The sequence below is a fragment of the Ictalurus furcatus genome, chromosome 26, assembly GCF_023375685.1.
Source record: "Ictalurus furcatus strain D&B chromosome 26, Billie_1.0, whole genome shotgun sequence".
NCBI classification, from domain to species: domain Eukaryota; kingdom Metazoa; phylum Chordata; class Actinopteri; order Siluriformes; family Ictaluridae; genus Ictalurus; species Ictalurus furcatus.
Genome location: NC_071280.1, coordinates 19,144,933 through 19,160,238, shown reverse-complemented (window position 1 = coordinate 19,160,238; position 15,306 = coordinate 19,144,933). Strand labels below are relative to the sequence as shown.

The 15,306-nt window shown below is 38.0% G+C and overlaps 1 protein-coding gene across 4 annotated transcripts; it reads left to right on the top strand.

Moving 5' to 3' along the window:
* The first annotated feature begins 1,045 nt into the window (after positions 1-1,045).
* On the top strand, positions 1,046-14,255 carry LOC128602321 (CMRF35-like molecule 5). 4 transcript variants are annotated; one of them, XM_053616056.1, is made up of 7 exons: positions 1,046-1,168; positions 1,958-2,278; positions 2,492-2,599; positions 2,671-2,721; positions 9,635-9,739; positions 10,989-11,041; positions 12,354-14,255. In XM_053616056.1, the coding sequence occupies exons 1-7, from the start codon at positions 1,129-1,131 to the stop codon at positions 12,753-12,755; spliced, it is 1,080 nt and encodes a 359-aa protein (XP_053472031.1). In that variant the 5' UTR covers positions 1,046-1,128; the 3' UTR covers positions 12,756-14,255. The 4 variants fall into 4 exon arrangements, with proteins under 4 accessions (XP_053472031.1, XP_053472034.1, XP_053472033.1 ...); XM_053616059.1 differs by lacking the exons at positions 9,635-9,739; positions 10,989-11,041; positions 12,354-14,255 and adding exons at positions 4,714-4,773; positions 5,000-5,031; positions 5,119-5,328; XM_053616058.1 differs by lacking the exons at positions 9,635-9,739; positions 10,989-11,041; positions 12,354-14,255 and adding exons at positions 4,684-4,773; positions 5,000-5,031; positions 5,119-5,328.
* Positions 14,256-15,306: the final 1,051 nt, after the last annotated feature.

The following is a 15,306-nucleotide window of genomic DNA, read 5'->3' as shown; positions in this document are numbered from 1 at the left end:
TCATCCTGCATCAACCCACAAGAGATTTATCACAGAGGAGATGTGGAGAAGATATTTCACTACAGATGCCATCCTGAGAAACACTGTCCAAATAGGGAGGTTTACACGAAGTGTTTGGATCTGGTTCATATGGTCTATAAGCACAATAATGACTACTGCTGGTTAAAATGTGGTTCATGTTAATCACTTTTATTATTATAATGCTGGACTGAAAAAATAAGTGAGCGTACACCTGTTAGAAACTAGATCCATGCTCATGTCCTTCTTTTGCCCCTTCCTAAATCATCCGTGTGGTTTCTTTGAGTCGAGGTCAGAGCTGCACAGGAATCATGATAATGACAGGAACAATAAACTCCTCTCCATGGCCTATTCCTTGGCTCTTAGCTGGTCTCCTGGTTTAACAACACTTATATGGAAAGCATGTAGGTTAGTAAACTTTACGATACAAGAGTACGTGAAGGTGTTTCTCAGAGTAGCATCATGATCATCTACAATCCTGTCAAATTCTTCCTCATTCTAATTCTCATTAAGTACGTTTGTACTGTTTCTTGGAGAACATTGCAGTGTTCAGCCATGATTTGTTCCTGTTTCACACCTTGTCCTGTAGAGGGCAGTAGGGGTCTTCTGTCACAGACTATTAAACAGTTCATGTAAGGTGTATGGTGATGCACTTCACCTCACTAACACTACAGTTAATCCTGGAGTCGTCTAGTTCACTCAAATAAAAACAAACCATGTATACACAACACTAACTTTAAAAGATATATAAAAGCAACAACAACAACAACAACAAAAAAAATCCCTGTAGTGTACAATAACTCACCACAGACAGAGAGAAAAAAAAACACGTGACATCACAGTTTACATTGCAGTACACACGTCCACTAATAACTAATTTAGTATCAGAAAGATCTGTTTAACATGAAAGCATTTTTACAGAGACTGTACTCAGCATTTCACACAGACACTTCCTGTGTGGTTGTCCGTCCCCAGCCCTAAATAGGAAGTGGACGTTGCTAAACACACACTGTACAGTCCGAGGCAGAGGCGGTGAGGGTGTGTACGATAACTAACAGAGCATTTTTTATTTTTATTTTCTGAAGTGAAGTTTGAGAGTCGGGACTTAGAATGAAGATCCTCCTCATCTTCACCTTCTGCCTGATTATAGGTAAGTAAAAGCACTTCACAATAAATCAGCAGCATCAGTGTTCAATATCTCTGTCACATTAAAGCCTCGTACTGATGGACATTTAGCACAGAACTTTTATAGACGGGTTCCAGTGTTTAAACTAGTGAAGTTCTCAGGGGTGCTGAGACCTCCTGGTTATCTTCAAAAGCACACAGAGGAGGTTCCACTTCACTTTCTGCAGGAGGAAACGTAGATGTTCACGTGACCTACACAGGGGAACATTCTCTCTACGTGTTTTCATCGTAAAATAGACTTTGAAGAGGTTTTGTATCTGTATATTAGCTGAAGAACAGTCCTTAACTACACATGATGTGATTAAAGATCAGGGCTAATGCTTCATCAGTGCAGTCGACCTGCAGCGTCATCTCTCTTGTTCCTGCTGTTAAACACTGAATATGAGTTTAGTATTTTCTACTGAGTGTAGCCGAGAGCAGATAGCCCTGGTGTACCACATGTATGAGTTAGATTATTAGTCTGAGTGTTATTTAAAACATCTGTATTGGTTATTGCAGATTATACCACAGTACACACACACACACACACACACACACACACACACACACACACACACACACACACAATTTGTAGATCCTTCACAGACTTATTATATTGTGCTGCATCTATGTATATCTTTTGTACCTGGTTCTTCTCTTACACGTGTCCCAATGTTTACTCTTTAATATTCCTGGATACTGAGCTTCGTTCTGGTTTTATATGTTGCACCATCGTCCTGGATCATATTTCATTCCGCCATATATTATTCTCCAGCTGGTTCTGATGCTGTAACTACAGTAACTGGATACAGAGGAAGATCAGTTCAGATTAAATGCCCCTACGGATCTGGATATGAAGAATACAACAAGTTACTCTGCAGAGGTACATGTCCGTATGGGGGCAATAAAGACATTCCTGTTCGTTCTGGATCTCCTGCTGAAGACACCAGATTCTCTCTGTATGACGACACAACAGCCAAAGTCTTCACTGTCACCATCACTGACCTGAGAACAGAGGATGGAAACACTTACTGGTGTGGAATAGAGCGGACACTGAGTGATATTTACACAGAGCTTCTACTGCTGGTTAAAACGGGTGAGTTACACAGAGGATACTAAAATAATCTCACACATTAATTCATTGATTATGAACACATTGAGATTGAGAGATTATTAAACCAGCATGTACAGTGTAGAACAGACCTCATTTACGAAGTTTATACACTCAGATTGATAAACGAGACTCAACACCTGGATCTTTAATCTGAACTGTCTGGAATTTAAAAATGGACTGTTTCCATTCTTTCAGAAGATCCTGCCATCACTACTGTCTCACACTCCACACACACCACACACTCCGCTTCAACACAGTCCATGAGTCCATCAGTGCCTGCTGAGATCACACATTCAACAATAGGTATGAAGATTTTGTCTGATCTCTTCATCACATTTCTCTCACATCATTCATCATGTCTCACTTTATTTCAGCTAATCCACTAAAGGATGCTAACCATCCAACCATCGCTCCCTCACCTCAGGGTATGTACAATATCACGTGTTATTCGAGCCTTTATTTAAATTATTGTACAGGAGACAGAGAACACAGATCAAACCACCACAGGACAGATGACATCAGCTATAGGGGTGTAAATGTTTTAAGCATTTGGTACGAGCCCAGCATGTTGGTTTAGATATTCTGGCCTCATGACAGTATTTTAAATTTTAGTGTTCCAGCTTGTAACAGACAGAACTTGCTGATTTGATATCCAGCCTGCTGCTTTCCTTAAAAATAAAGTTAGTCATCTATGTATATCCCGTGTAGTTGACTGTTTTCAGGTCATTAATGTCCACCTCTATAACATTAATAAACTCCTAGTCGGTTAACGTTAACGGATTTGAGGTGTTCAGTCCACTTCTAAACAAACTCTACAGTGGTTTTAATGCAGTGAGGAAACTGAATCAACTCCAGTAGGAACTGAATCAAACATGCCATGTTTCAGCATTTTCTGTAGATGTGAGATGCTAAACTGAGCCATGTGCTGTGAACTATTGCAAAGAACAGAGCTGTAGCGCTGCAGAAATGCCACCTGCACAGGAAATTCAAACTGATCAACAATAAGAAAAACACTAGATGCAATACACAAAACTTTTTATGAGGAAAGTTTCAGTTTTTCAGCCAATGTTTTGTTTTTTGTCATGAAACCTTAATTTTTCGAATACACAGAAAAATTAAGTCGTGATTCATGAGAAAACACAGAAAAAAACAATAATGCATGGCTGCTTAGGACTTCTTTAAGGGGGAGATTCCTGACACACCTACATTTTATCCATTCATGCTACTTCTGTCCTCTCCTCTCGGGCTGTTAAATTAACATTTGAACTTTGAATATTCATCAAAGTTAATATAAAAATTCTCATTCGAATGCAAAAACTGTGCATTTGATTTGAAGATGTGTAGCAAGCACTAGCATCTTTCTAAATAAAACAATGTTGAAAAACCACATGCAAGATACTAACAATGCACTATGAGTGTTTTTCGAAGAAGAAAAATCTAGAAAGAACAGTTCTAGTGTTTCAAATAATCCAGTCAGAGTTAAATAATGTGGGGGATTGAGCTGCTTAAGCTGTGTGAGCTGAAGCTGAAGTGTTAATGAAAAGTGGGAAACTGAAGCGCTTTACTAGCGGGTTAATTAAAGCTGCAGTACTGAACTTTTGCCTCTCTATCGCCATCTCTGTTTGAAATATCAAATTGCAAGTTACTTGTGGAGTTATTTATTTGATGCTGGTTGTGCTTTGGCACTGCTCCTCTGTGCGGGTGAATCTGATGGTTTGAGGAATACTTATCAGGGTTACCAAGTCCGAAGTTGCCTGAAAAAAATAAAATCATGGGTGACTGGTTGTGTTTTTTTTTTAAAAAAAAAAAAAAAAAAAAAAGGTTGCTTGTTAGGAAAATCTGACAAGAAACTTTGCTTTTTTAAATTTATGGTCGTTATTTTCTGTATTATAAATAACTTATTCTAATATTTTGAGATACTGGATTTTTGATTTCCATGATCTGTAAGCCGTAATCATCAAGATCAAAGCAAAAAGGCTTGAAATATTTCACTTTGTGTAATGAATCTAGAAAGTTCCACTTTTTGAATTAAATTACAGAAAAAAAATTACTTTTCCATAATATTCTAATTTATTGAGATGCACCTGTGTTTTATATATATATATATATATTATATATATATATATATATATATATATATATATATATATATATATATATATATATATATATGTAAAACACACACACACACACACACACACACACACACACAGTATTTATAGGCTATAAATCTAGTGACACTGTCCACTCCCACATGGCCACCTCACCCCGATCTATCTTCTTCTTCTAGACCCCACTACACACGATGTATTTTAAGATCCATGTCTATTACAATGTTGTTTATGTGGTTTAAATGTTTATATTCTGTGTTAAACATTTATGTCCAGGTATAAATAAGTACATCATGATCAGTACAGGTGTAGTGTTGTTGGCTGTTGGTGTGATTATAGCAATCTACTGCAAAATACATCGTCAAGGTAAAACTCACTTTAAATGTATGTTTATGATTGATTTATGGTGTTTTAATCTCACCCAGAACGACTGGACACACCTGTAAATTAAATTAAAGTCTTTGTTATAATCTCAGTGCTTCATTTAATACATTGGAGTACACAAAACTCGTCACTGTCCCAATACTCAGACTGCACTGTATATTTACTTTATATTAAATTAATCTTTGTTGCCCTTCTCATCTCTCTGCAGGCTCTGAAACAGTGACACGATCTTCCACAGAGGTACAGGCCAATGATTTGCTTCAATGTTTTACTTTCACAAAACACTTTACTTACAAACATTTCAATAATTTTATTTTTCTATTTCAGGCAAATGGAGATTATAAAAATGACCAGAATTTACCTCCTCTCCAAGCGAAAGAAAAAGCCAATTTACCTGAATCTGTCTATCAGAGTCTAGACCTAACCACCAACCAATCAGTCTATCAGAGTCTGACCTTTACTAATAACCAATAAGATTCAGGATGCCACTGTTCACCATCCAACTGGACTGATCTGAACCCAAAGCTAAATACAACAGTGTTTATCCCCCCCCCCCCCCCCGTTATTCTACCTGGCCTGTGGATTACTCATTCTTAGTTTTTTTTCTTCTTCTTCTTGTTTCTAAATTGAGTTATTTCCTTCACCTTGCAAATGTCATGGTCATCTGATCCCAGGTCTGGATGTAACAATGCTGTACATAAAATTGTTTTTCTTTTGAACACCTTGTCATTTCTGGTTTGTAAAAAAGTTTTGTGATCTAAATGATATTTTCTTTAATCATGTCTTTAACCTTTAGCCTATTTACAAAATGCTGTTTTGGCACCTCCATGGTATTTTACTTTATATATATATATATATATATATATATATATATATATATTATATTATATATATATATATATATATATATATAAAATCAACAAAAAAACAAAGAAAAGCATATACTGTACCTTAGTTGCGCAGGTTCAAATGATATCTGGAATCTCGGACAGGTTTCATTTCATTTTAACTGCCAGCAACAAAACCCCATCACATTTTTAATCTAGTCCAGAAGCTCACACCAGCCCTGTGTATTTTGTTTGAAAAGACACACATGCAGTGATGGATTCTTTGGTGAAGTGTTTAAAATACACTTGCTGTGGTTCACATCAGTTTGCCTACAGACGGTCTTCACTTGGAGTCCTGGAAAGTAAATGAAAGAACACAATCTCACAGGCTGATTAAATGTACATATTCACATAGCACTAGTACAGTGTTAAAAAAAATGAACCCACAAGAGATTTATCACAGAGGAGATGTGGAGATGATATTTCACTACAGACGGCATCCTGAGAAACAAACACTGTCCAAATAGGGAGGTTTACACAGTGTTTGGATCTGGTTCATATGGTCTATAAGCACAATAATGACTACTGCTGGTTAAAATGTGGTTCATGTTAATCACTTTTATTATTATAATGCTGGACTGAAAAAATAAGTGAGCGTACACCTGTTAGAAACTAGATCCATGCTCATGTCCTTCTTTTGCCCCTTCCTAAATCATCCGTGTGGTTTCTTTGAGTCGAGGACAGAGCTGCACAGGAATCATGATAATGACAGGAACAATAAACTCCTCTCCAGGGCCTATTCCCTGGCTCTTAGCTGGTCTCCTGGTTTAACAACACTTATATGGAAAGCATGTAGGTTAGTAAACTTTACGATACATGAGTACGTGAAGGTGTTTCTCAGAGTAGCATCATGATCATCTACAATCCTGTCAAATTCTTCCTCATTCTAATTCTCATGAAGTACCTTTGTACTGTTTCTTGGAGAACATTGCAGTGTTCAGCCATGATTTGTTCCTGTTTCACACCTTGTCCTGTAGAGGGCAGTAGGGGTCTTCTGTCACAGACTATTAAACAGTTCATGTAAGGTGTATGGTGATGCACTTCACCTCACTAACACTACAGTTAATCCTGGAGTCCGTCTAGTTCACTCAAATAAAAACAAACCATGTATACACAACACTAACTTTAAAAGATATATAAAAGCACCAACAACAACAACAACAAAAAAACCCTGTAGTGTACAATAACTCACCACAGACAGAGAGAAAAAAAAACACGTGACATCACAGTTTACATTGCAGTACACACGTCCACTAATACTAGTTTAGTATCAGAAAGATCTGTTTAACATGAAAGCATTTTTACAGAGACTGTACTCAGCATTTCACACAGACACTTCCTGTGTGGTTGTCTGTCCCCAGCCCTAAATAGGAAGTGGACGTTGCTAAACACACACTGTACAGTCCGAGGCAGAGGCGGTGAGGGTGTGTACGATAACAGAGCATTTTTTATTTTTATTTTCTGAAGTGACGTTTGAGAGTCGGGACTTAGAATGAAGATCCTCCTCATCTTCACCTTCTGCCTGATTATAGGTAAGTAAAAGCACTTCACAATAAATCAGCAGTATCAGTGTTCAGTATCTGTGTCACATTAAAGCCTCGTACTGATGGACATTTAGCACAGAACTTTTATAGACGGGGTCCAGTGTTTAAACTAGTGAAGTTCTCAGGGGTGCTGAGATCTCCTGGTTATCTTCAAAAGCACACAGAGGAGGTTCCACTTCACTTACTGCAGGAGGAAACGTAGATGTTCACGTGACCTACACAGGGGAACATTCTCTCTACGTGTTTTCATCGTAAAATAGACTTTGAAGAGGTTTTGTATCTGTATATTAGCTGAAGAACAGTCCTTAACTACACATGATGTGATTAAAGATCAGGGCTAATGCTTCATCAGTGCAGTCGACCTGCAGCGTCATCTCTCTTGTTCCTGCGGTTAAACACTGAATATGAGTTTAGTATTTTCTACCGAGTGTAGCCAAGAGCAGATAGCCCTGATGTACGACATATGATTTAGACTTATTAGTCTGAGTGTTATTTAAAACATCTGCAGTGGTTATTGCAGATTATACCACAGTACACACACACACACACACACACACACACACACACACACACACACACACACCATTTGTAGATCCTTCACAGACTTATTGTATTGTGCTGCATCTATGTATATCTTTTGTACCTGGTTCTTCTCTTACACGTGTCCCAATGTTTACACTTTAATATTCCTGGATACTGAGCTTCGTTCTGGTTTTATATGTTGCACCATCGTCCTGGATCATATTTCATTCCACTGTATATTATTATCCAGCTGGTTCTGATGCTGTTACTACAGTAACTGGATACAGAGGAAGATCAGTTCAGATTAAATGCCCCTACGGATCTGGATATGAAGAATACAACAAGTATCTCTGCAGAGGTACATGTCCGTATGGGGGGAATAAAGACATTCCTGTTCGTTCTGGATCTCCTGCTGAAGACACCAGATTCTCTCTGTATGACGACACAACAGCCAAAGTCTTCACTGTCACCATCAGTGACCTGAGAACAGAGGATGGAAACACTTACTGGTGTGGAATAGAGCGGACAGGGCCTGATATTTACGCAGAGCTTCTACTGCTGGTTAAAACGGGTGAGTTACACAGAGGATACTAAAATAATCTCACACATTAATTCATTGATTATGAACACATTGATATTGAGAGATTATTAAACCAGCATGTACAATGTAGAACAGACCTCATTTACGAAGTTTATAAACTCAGACTGATAAACGAGACTCAACACCTGGATCTTTAATCTGAACGGTCTGGAATTTAAAAATGGACTGTTTCCATTCTTTCAGAAGATCCTGCCATCACTACTGTCTCACACACCACACAGTCCGCTTCAACACAGTCCGCTTCAACACAGTCCGCTTCAACACAGTCCGCTTCAACACAGTCCATGAGTCCATCAGTGCCTGCTGAGATCACACTTTCAACAATAGGTATGAAGATTTTGTCTGATCTCTTCATCACATTTCTCTCACATCATACATCATGTCTCGCTTTATTTCAGCTAATCCACTAAATGATGCTAACCATCCAACCATCGCTCCCTCATCTCAGGGTATGTACAATATCACATGTTATTCAAGCCTTTATTTAAATTATTGTACAGGAGACAGAGAACACAGATCAAACCAGCACAGGACAGATGACATCAGCTATAGGGGTGTAAATGTTTTAAGCATTTGGTACGAGCCCAGCATGTTGGTTTAGATATTCTGGCCTCATGACAGTATTTTAAATTTTAGTGTTCCAATTTGTAACAGACAGAACTTGCTGATTTGATATCCAGCCTGCTGCTTTCCTTAAAAATAAAGTTAGTCATCTATGTATATCCCGTGTAGTTGACTGTTTTCAGGTCATTAATGTTCACCTCTATAATATTAATAAACTCCTAGTCGATTAACGTTAACGGATTTGAGGTGTTCAGTCCACTTCTAAACAAACTCTACAGTGGTTTTAATGCAGTGAGGAAACTGAATCAACTCCAGTAGGAACTGAATCAAACATGCCATGTTTCAGCATTTTCTGTAGATGTGAGATGCTAAACTGAGTCACGAGGCACAAACCATTCCAAAGAACAGAGCTGTAGCGCTGCAGAAACGCCATCTGTACAAGAAATTCAAACTGATCAAAAAAAAAAAAATAAAAGAGAAATACTAGATGCGATACAATTTTTATGAGGAAATTCAGTTTTTCAGCCAATTTTTTTCTGACATGAAAAAATGCAAATATTAGTTCCTATGTGACCAAAAATTCCAGTTTCAGCCACATCAAGAGTCTGAACCCACAACGCCAATCACATCATCTACATCTTCAGTTTCACTTCACACACACACACCAACCGAGACCATTTAATTTTAAATTTGACTTTCACGTTATGATTGTGTTTCCCTTCCAGAATTTCCGACTTCCACTGCCATCATTGCAGTGTCTGTGGTTCTAGTTCTGCTTCTCGTTGCCTTTTTATTCGCCGTCACCCTACAGAGGAAAAAGAAGACACAAGGTACCGCAAACACACAGTTTTAGTTTCATTCACACAATCACTTAATGTGTTACTAAATTAAGAGTGAACTCTTAAAAAGGTGGAGAGAATGATGAATGAAATATGCATTATATATGTATATATGCACACACACACCAGAGTATATAGTGTATACTATGTCATTTGGGACACACTACACGAGTTAGCTGGTTAGCAGAGGCTAACAGCGTACACCTGTGCACCGGCTGTACACATACACAACACAAAACCACGCATTTAGAACACTCTGTAGAAGATATATACATAAATAATTAACCATACCTACAGGTTGTGATCCAGAGGTCCAGATAAAGTGTATATGGCCCCACGTTTAATGAATAATCGTTTCACAAATCCCGCGTTGACTTCAGTTAGATTTGAGCAGCAGTGTCGGTGAAATGGCGGGAACACAAACGGAGGTCAGAGATGAACTGGTTTGATATGGTTTTAAAATTAATTCTAACCAGCGACTCTGTACATCCGCATCCTGTGGGAGTCTGTGCAAAGCGACCTAACAGCGTCCCCTAGACATGGGACAAGAGAAACCTAACAGTTTTCAAGGCAACGGGAAAGCTGGATAATATGCTAATGTGCTAATATGCTAATGAAACACAAACTTAGGGCTCCTGGCGTTCTCCTGACAGAGTGAGGGCGTGACACTGCGCGTGCAATCTAGGTCGACTCTTAGAAATGGAGCGCGTTCATTGGATACGGAGTGAGGAGACGGTGACGTCATTTTGTAACAAGTGCAGATTTTTATTTCAAGCCTGTTTTTTTTTTTTTTTTTTTAAGAGGCGCTGTTGCTGATATTTATTATTATTTTATTATTATCATCATAGAAATATAGAAAATTAAATAATTGTAGTGGTCATAGATTAACCATTAAAAATAATAAAATATTTTACACTTATAGAGGAGCACTGGACTTTGGTTGGATTGTTATATAATTTAGCATAATGAATAAGTTTCACTCCATTAATCAGGTCATTTATTGATAGTCAAACTAGTTTAAATATTTAAGTGCAGCTGGCCATGTTCTGTGTCACTTTTAACGACTAATTTATAAACATTTCTGTCGTCACCAGTGACATAATCCCCCTAGTGGACAAAAATATACATGCATCAGATATATAAAGACAAAGACCATTTACAAACTGTATTCATTAAATTGTTCTTTATTTCATATTATAATGTCTTTCTTAAAATGGTTAAATGCATCTCCCCCCCAAAGTCTCAGCCTCATCTTCAGCCCAGGCTCCACAAAGCTCCTCAAACCTCCATGTGGTGAGTTGTGCTTTTCCAAAATTATTTTTTTGGTGTAAATAAAACCACAGAAACAAGTGCTTCAGTCACATCTGATGTATTGCACTAAATCACATTTACATTAGCTGACTTTCTGTTGAAGTTTGTATATATAACCTGCAAGGTGAATTGACTTTGTGAAGAAAACCTTGTATGTTCTAGGTGAGTATAAACAGACACATGTATAGAAATAAAATGGGGGTGTCTCACCCCATGCCAGATCTGAACCCAGGGCTTACTATATAGAAGACCTGAGCAAACTGAGTGAGTCACCACCTGAGTTAGAAAGTGAATAATTTACCAGTGTGCCACAAGGGGAACGTCTGACTGCTCACTACAGAGAACTAACTAGAAAACAAAAGCTTTTTACTTTCTCCCCAAGCAAAAGCTTTTTGTTTTCTCCCCAAGAGAAGTAAGCTAAAGGCTCTAAAGAGTGGCTAGGTTGACAAGGCGAGGACAACCAGGCCCAGAAGAAAGGCTAGTGTACAGAGCCCGTTGTCGCGATACCCATACCAACGCAAGACTAAGCATTTTAGCGACTCTTAAGCAGCCCGTAAATAGGCCAGTCACAGGTGGAGCCAGTTGTCATTAATTACCTAGAAGCAGCTCTCGGTCTCCCTCTGGTGGAGGGATATAGTCACTGTCCACTTTATTAGGAAGTGAACGCCTGCACATTCATGCAGTTATATAGTAACTCAGATAATGATAATAATAATAATGAGTCTTTATTGATCACATATACATTACAGCACAGTGAGATTCTTTTCTTCGTGTACCTCAGCATGTCAGGAAGCTTGGGTCAGCCATGATACAGCGCCCCTGGAGCAGAGAGGCTCAGGGCCCAACAGTGGCAGCTTGGTAGTTTAAACCCAAGCTTGAACCCCCAACCTTCCAATCAGTAACCCAGAACCTCAAGCCACCACTACTGTGATGAGCAGAAATAACAGTCATGTAGTATACAGTAATACAGTTCCAGTATTTTACTGTAACACAGTTATTTAATCCAGCTTTTTCTCAGACATGTCCAGAAATATTTTTCATTATGAAAACAATGAACACACACACATAAAATAATCCATTAAATCAGTTTCATTGAGCACAAATCTATTAATAAATATACTTTTATAGTTACTCTCCTTATGTCAGTGTTTCTACCTGGCTGAATTCTCTACCTGAGAATGCTGAAAAAACAATGTGTTAACTATTCTATGTGGAAATGCAAATTTAAACAGCTTAATGTTTTTTTTTAGTACACAACTTGAACACAGTTATTTCTTGTCCTTCTTCTGCTCAGGTCCCATGTCCTGTCTATGATTATGAGGAGATTAAAGACAGCAGATGTCTTTCTAACACACTTTACTCCACTGCTCAGCTACTCTCAACCCCCTCCGAGTTATATTCCAACACAGGATTACCCTCAGTTCCCTCTGATTCTTCACAAAATCTTTATGCGACAGTACAACACCCATCAGATTCTCCTGATCAGGACGTCTACTCCACAGCTCAGTTACCCACAATTCTCTCTGATTCCTCAGTCAGTGCTGCTCCACCGTCAGTTATGAAATCTGGTGAAAGTCCAACATACGCAGCAGTGAGTTTTAACACCAGATCTAATGCTGCAGCTCCACCAGTGATCTACAAGAGCGAGAGCAACTCATGTGACTACGCTACTGTTAATATTAACGGATGTGGCTAGTTAGCATTCATCAGAACGCTAATCATTCCGAGTTATTTGTCATTTGTAGCGCGCATTATATTACTTTATACCACAGTGCTGTTTAGTTCTCAAATCGGATTGGTCAGAAAGTGCTGATTCATTTTCTATAAGTACGCTGTTTTATATTTTAATGTATGTTTTTAACATTTTAAATTGTTGGTAAATTGCTATGGTATGAGAAGAATATAACACATGGGGCATGCGGTTATGTAAAAATAATCAACTTTGGGGGTGTAACAGTAACTCCACTTCATCACACCACCCTGTCACTTTAGTATAACAGTAACACACACACTGTTTATTTCTTACTTTTTATATAATCCTCCTATTCATGTACTGTAATGTGTTTAAGTTGCAGCATTATATTCCAAGTTTCACCAATTTCAAGGTGTTTAATATGTTTAGTTAATTCCCATTAAGGTGTTTACTCTTCCTCTTGAACCTTGTGTATATCAGTGTGTATGGCTTCTTTCACTTTTGTTGAGCAATATTGTATATAGGTTATAGATTATAAATCAAGATATTTCTATCAGGAAGTGGAATAACTTATTTATGATATTTATTATTTCTGTATTTGCTTTTGTTGCTATTTTTTGTTTTCTATTACTATCAATAAAATAATATTTACTATTTTAACATAATACCAAACTGTAATAAACGGTGTGATTCCTTTCATTATATTATGATTCTGTGGGTGCAATAATGAAGAAAAAGAAAGAAAGAATTATAAACAATTACAAATGTGTGATGAAAGGGTTAGGTTTCGGAAATTCAGTGACCAGTGAAGGGTATTCGCTTTATTTATTTTTACACTAAAGGTGGAACTGAATATGAATACATTATAGAATGTGTTCTAAACAATTACAACATAGCAACACTATGTACTAGCTTTGTAGTGGATTATGAGAGTGTGTCCAGCGATCTTTTCTGATATTTCTGTAATGTAAGAAACCCAAATATTAAGTAAATCTGAAAATGTTTTTTGTTGGCTATTTTCTTCTCCTAGTTTAAATGGTACACATATTCATTTGAGAAGCTATGTTTACTGCGGGGCTTTTCTCACTCACCTTGCTGTTTATCTCAGATTCTCTGTGAACCTCAAAGAGCAGTTTCTCCAGCTCCATCACTCTGTCCTCCAGGTTCAGCACATAGAGCTCCTCGCTCTGAGCTCCAGCGTGTCCTTTTGTCCATCAGAAGAATTCAGAAAACCTGAAGAGACAATCTGCACCGAGTCTAAACGCAAAAGCACAAACGTCACTAACCTTGGGTGAGTGGTTGGAATGAAAACCTGCACCCACACCAGCCCTTTCCGGATACGATTGGACACCCCTGCTCTACACTTATTAGCCTGAGTTAGCAGACTCTACCTGATTGGCCCATATAAAATGTCATTAATTTCTGTCTTATACTATAGTACAGTATTTCTTTCTTTTTTCAGTGAAGTCCGACTTGAATCCACCCAGAACTCATCTGAGCAAAATCATGATGCATCAAGTCCCATCAACTCATTTACCACACACTCAACGTCAAGAGTAGTAATAATAAAAACAGGCGTAAAATATTATAGATCTGTCATATTATTCAAGATAGAAAGAAGAATAAGGAGAAGAGGAAGAAGTGATTAAGATTTTCACTCTGATCCTGACAGCACTGGAGCAAAAACATTCACCTGCTGCTTTCCTCCTCGCCTACAAACACCACACAGTGTAATTCCTCCTGCTCCTGGGCTGGAATTAAAGCTGCAGTACTCAACGTTTGCCTCTCTGTCGCCAACTGTAGTTGAAACATAAAATTGCAATTTACTTGCCGAGTTTTTGTGGTGGTGGTGTTGTTTTTTTTTTCTTTTTCTGATGATTTGAGGAACACTTATCAGAGTTACCAAGTCCGATTAGAATATGCAACTTTGGACTTCTTATTTTCTGAACTCGCCTGAAAAAAACATCATGGATCACGGGTTGCGTTGTTTTAGGCTTGTTTTAAAAAAATATGGTTGTTTGTTAGGAAAATCTGACGAGAGACTTCAGTTTTTTACATTTATGGTCGTTATTTTCTGTATTATAAATAGAGCTACAACAACTAATCGATAAAATCAATAATAATCGATTATGAAAATCGTTGTGAATGAATCTCATTATGGATTGGTTGGTCTACGCACAGAACGAGGTGCATTTACTCATTAGGTTACTTCTGTTCAGAAAACACACCTCGGAGAGTAAATACTAAAGCTGTGTCCCAAATGACGTACTATACATACAGTTGACCTCATGTTCCAAAGTGTTTTGCAGGATAAGTCTGTTTGTGACTATAACGAGTATGTGAAATCGTTAGTCAGCGACCTCCAGTCTGCCATGACATTAGCGCAAAAGAATTCTGTTGTGGAGCAAAGACACCAGTCCAGCCAGTACAACAAAAGAGTTAAAGGCCTACCTCTAGCCGTTGGTGACCAAGTGCTTGTGGGTAACAAGGGTTGTAGAGGGAAACGAAAGCTTGCTGACAAATGAGAGACAGTCATGTACACTGTTGTTGCCTC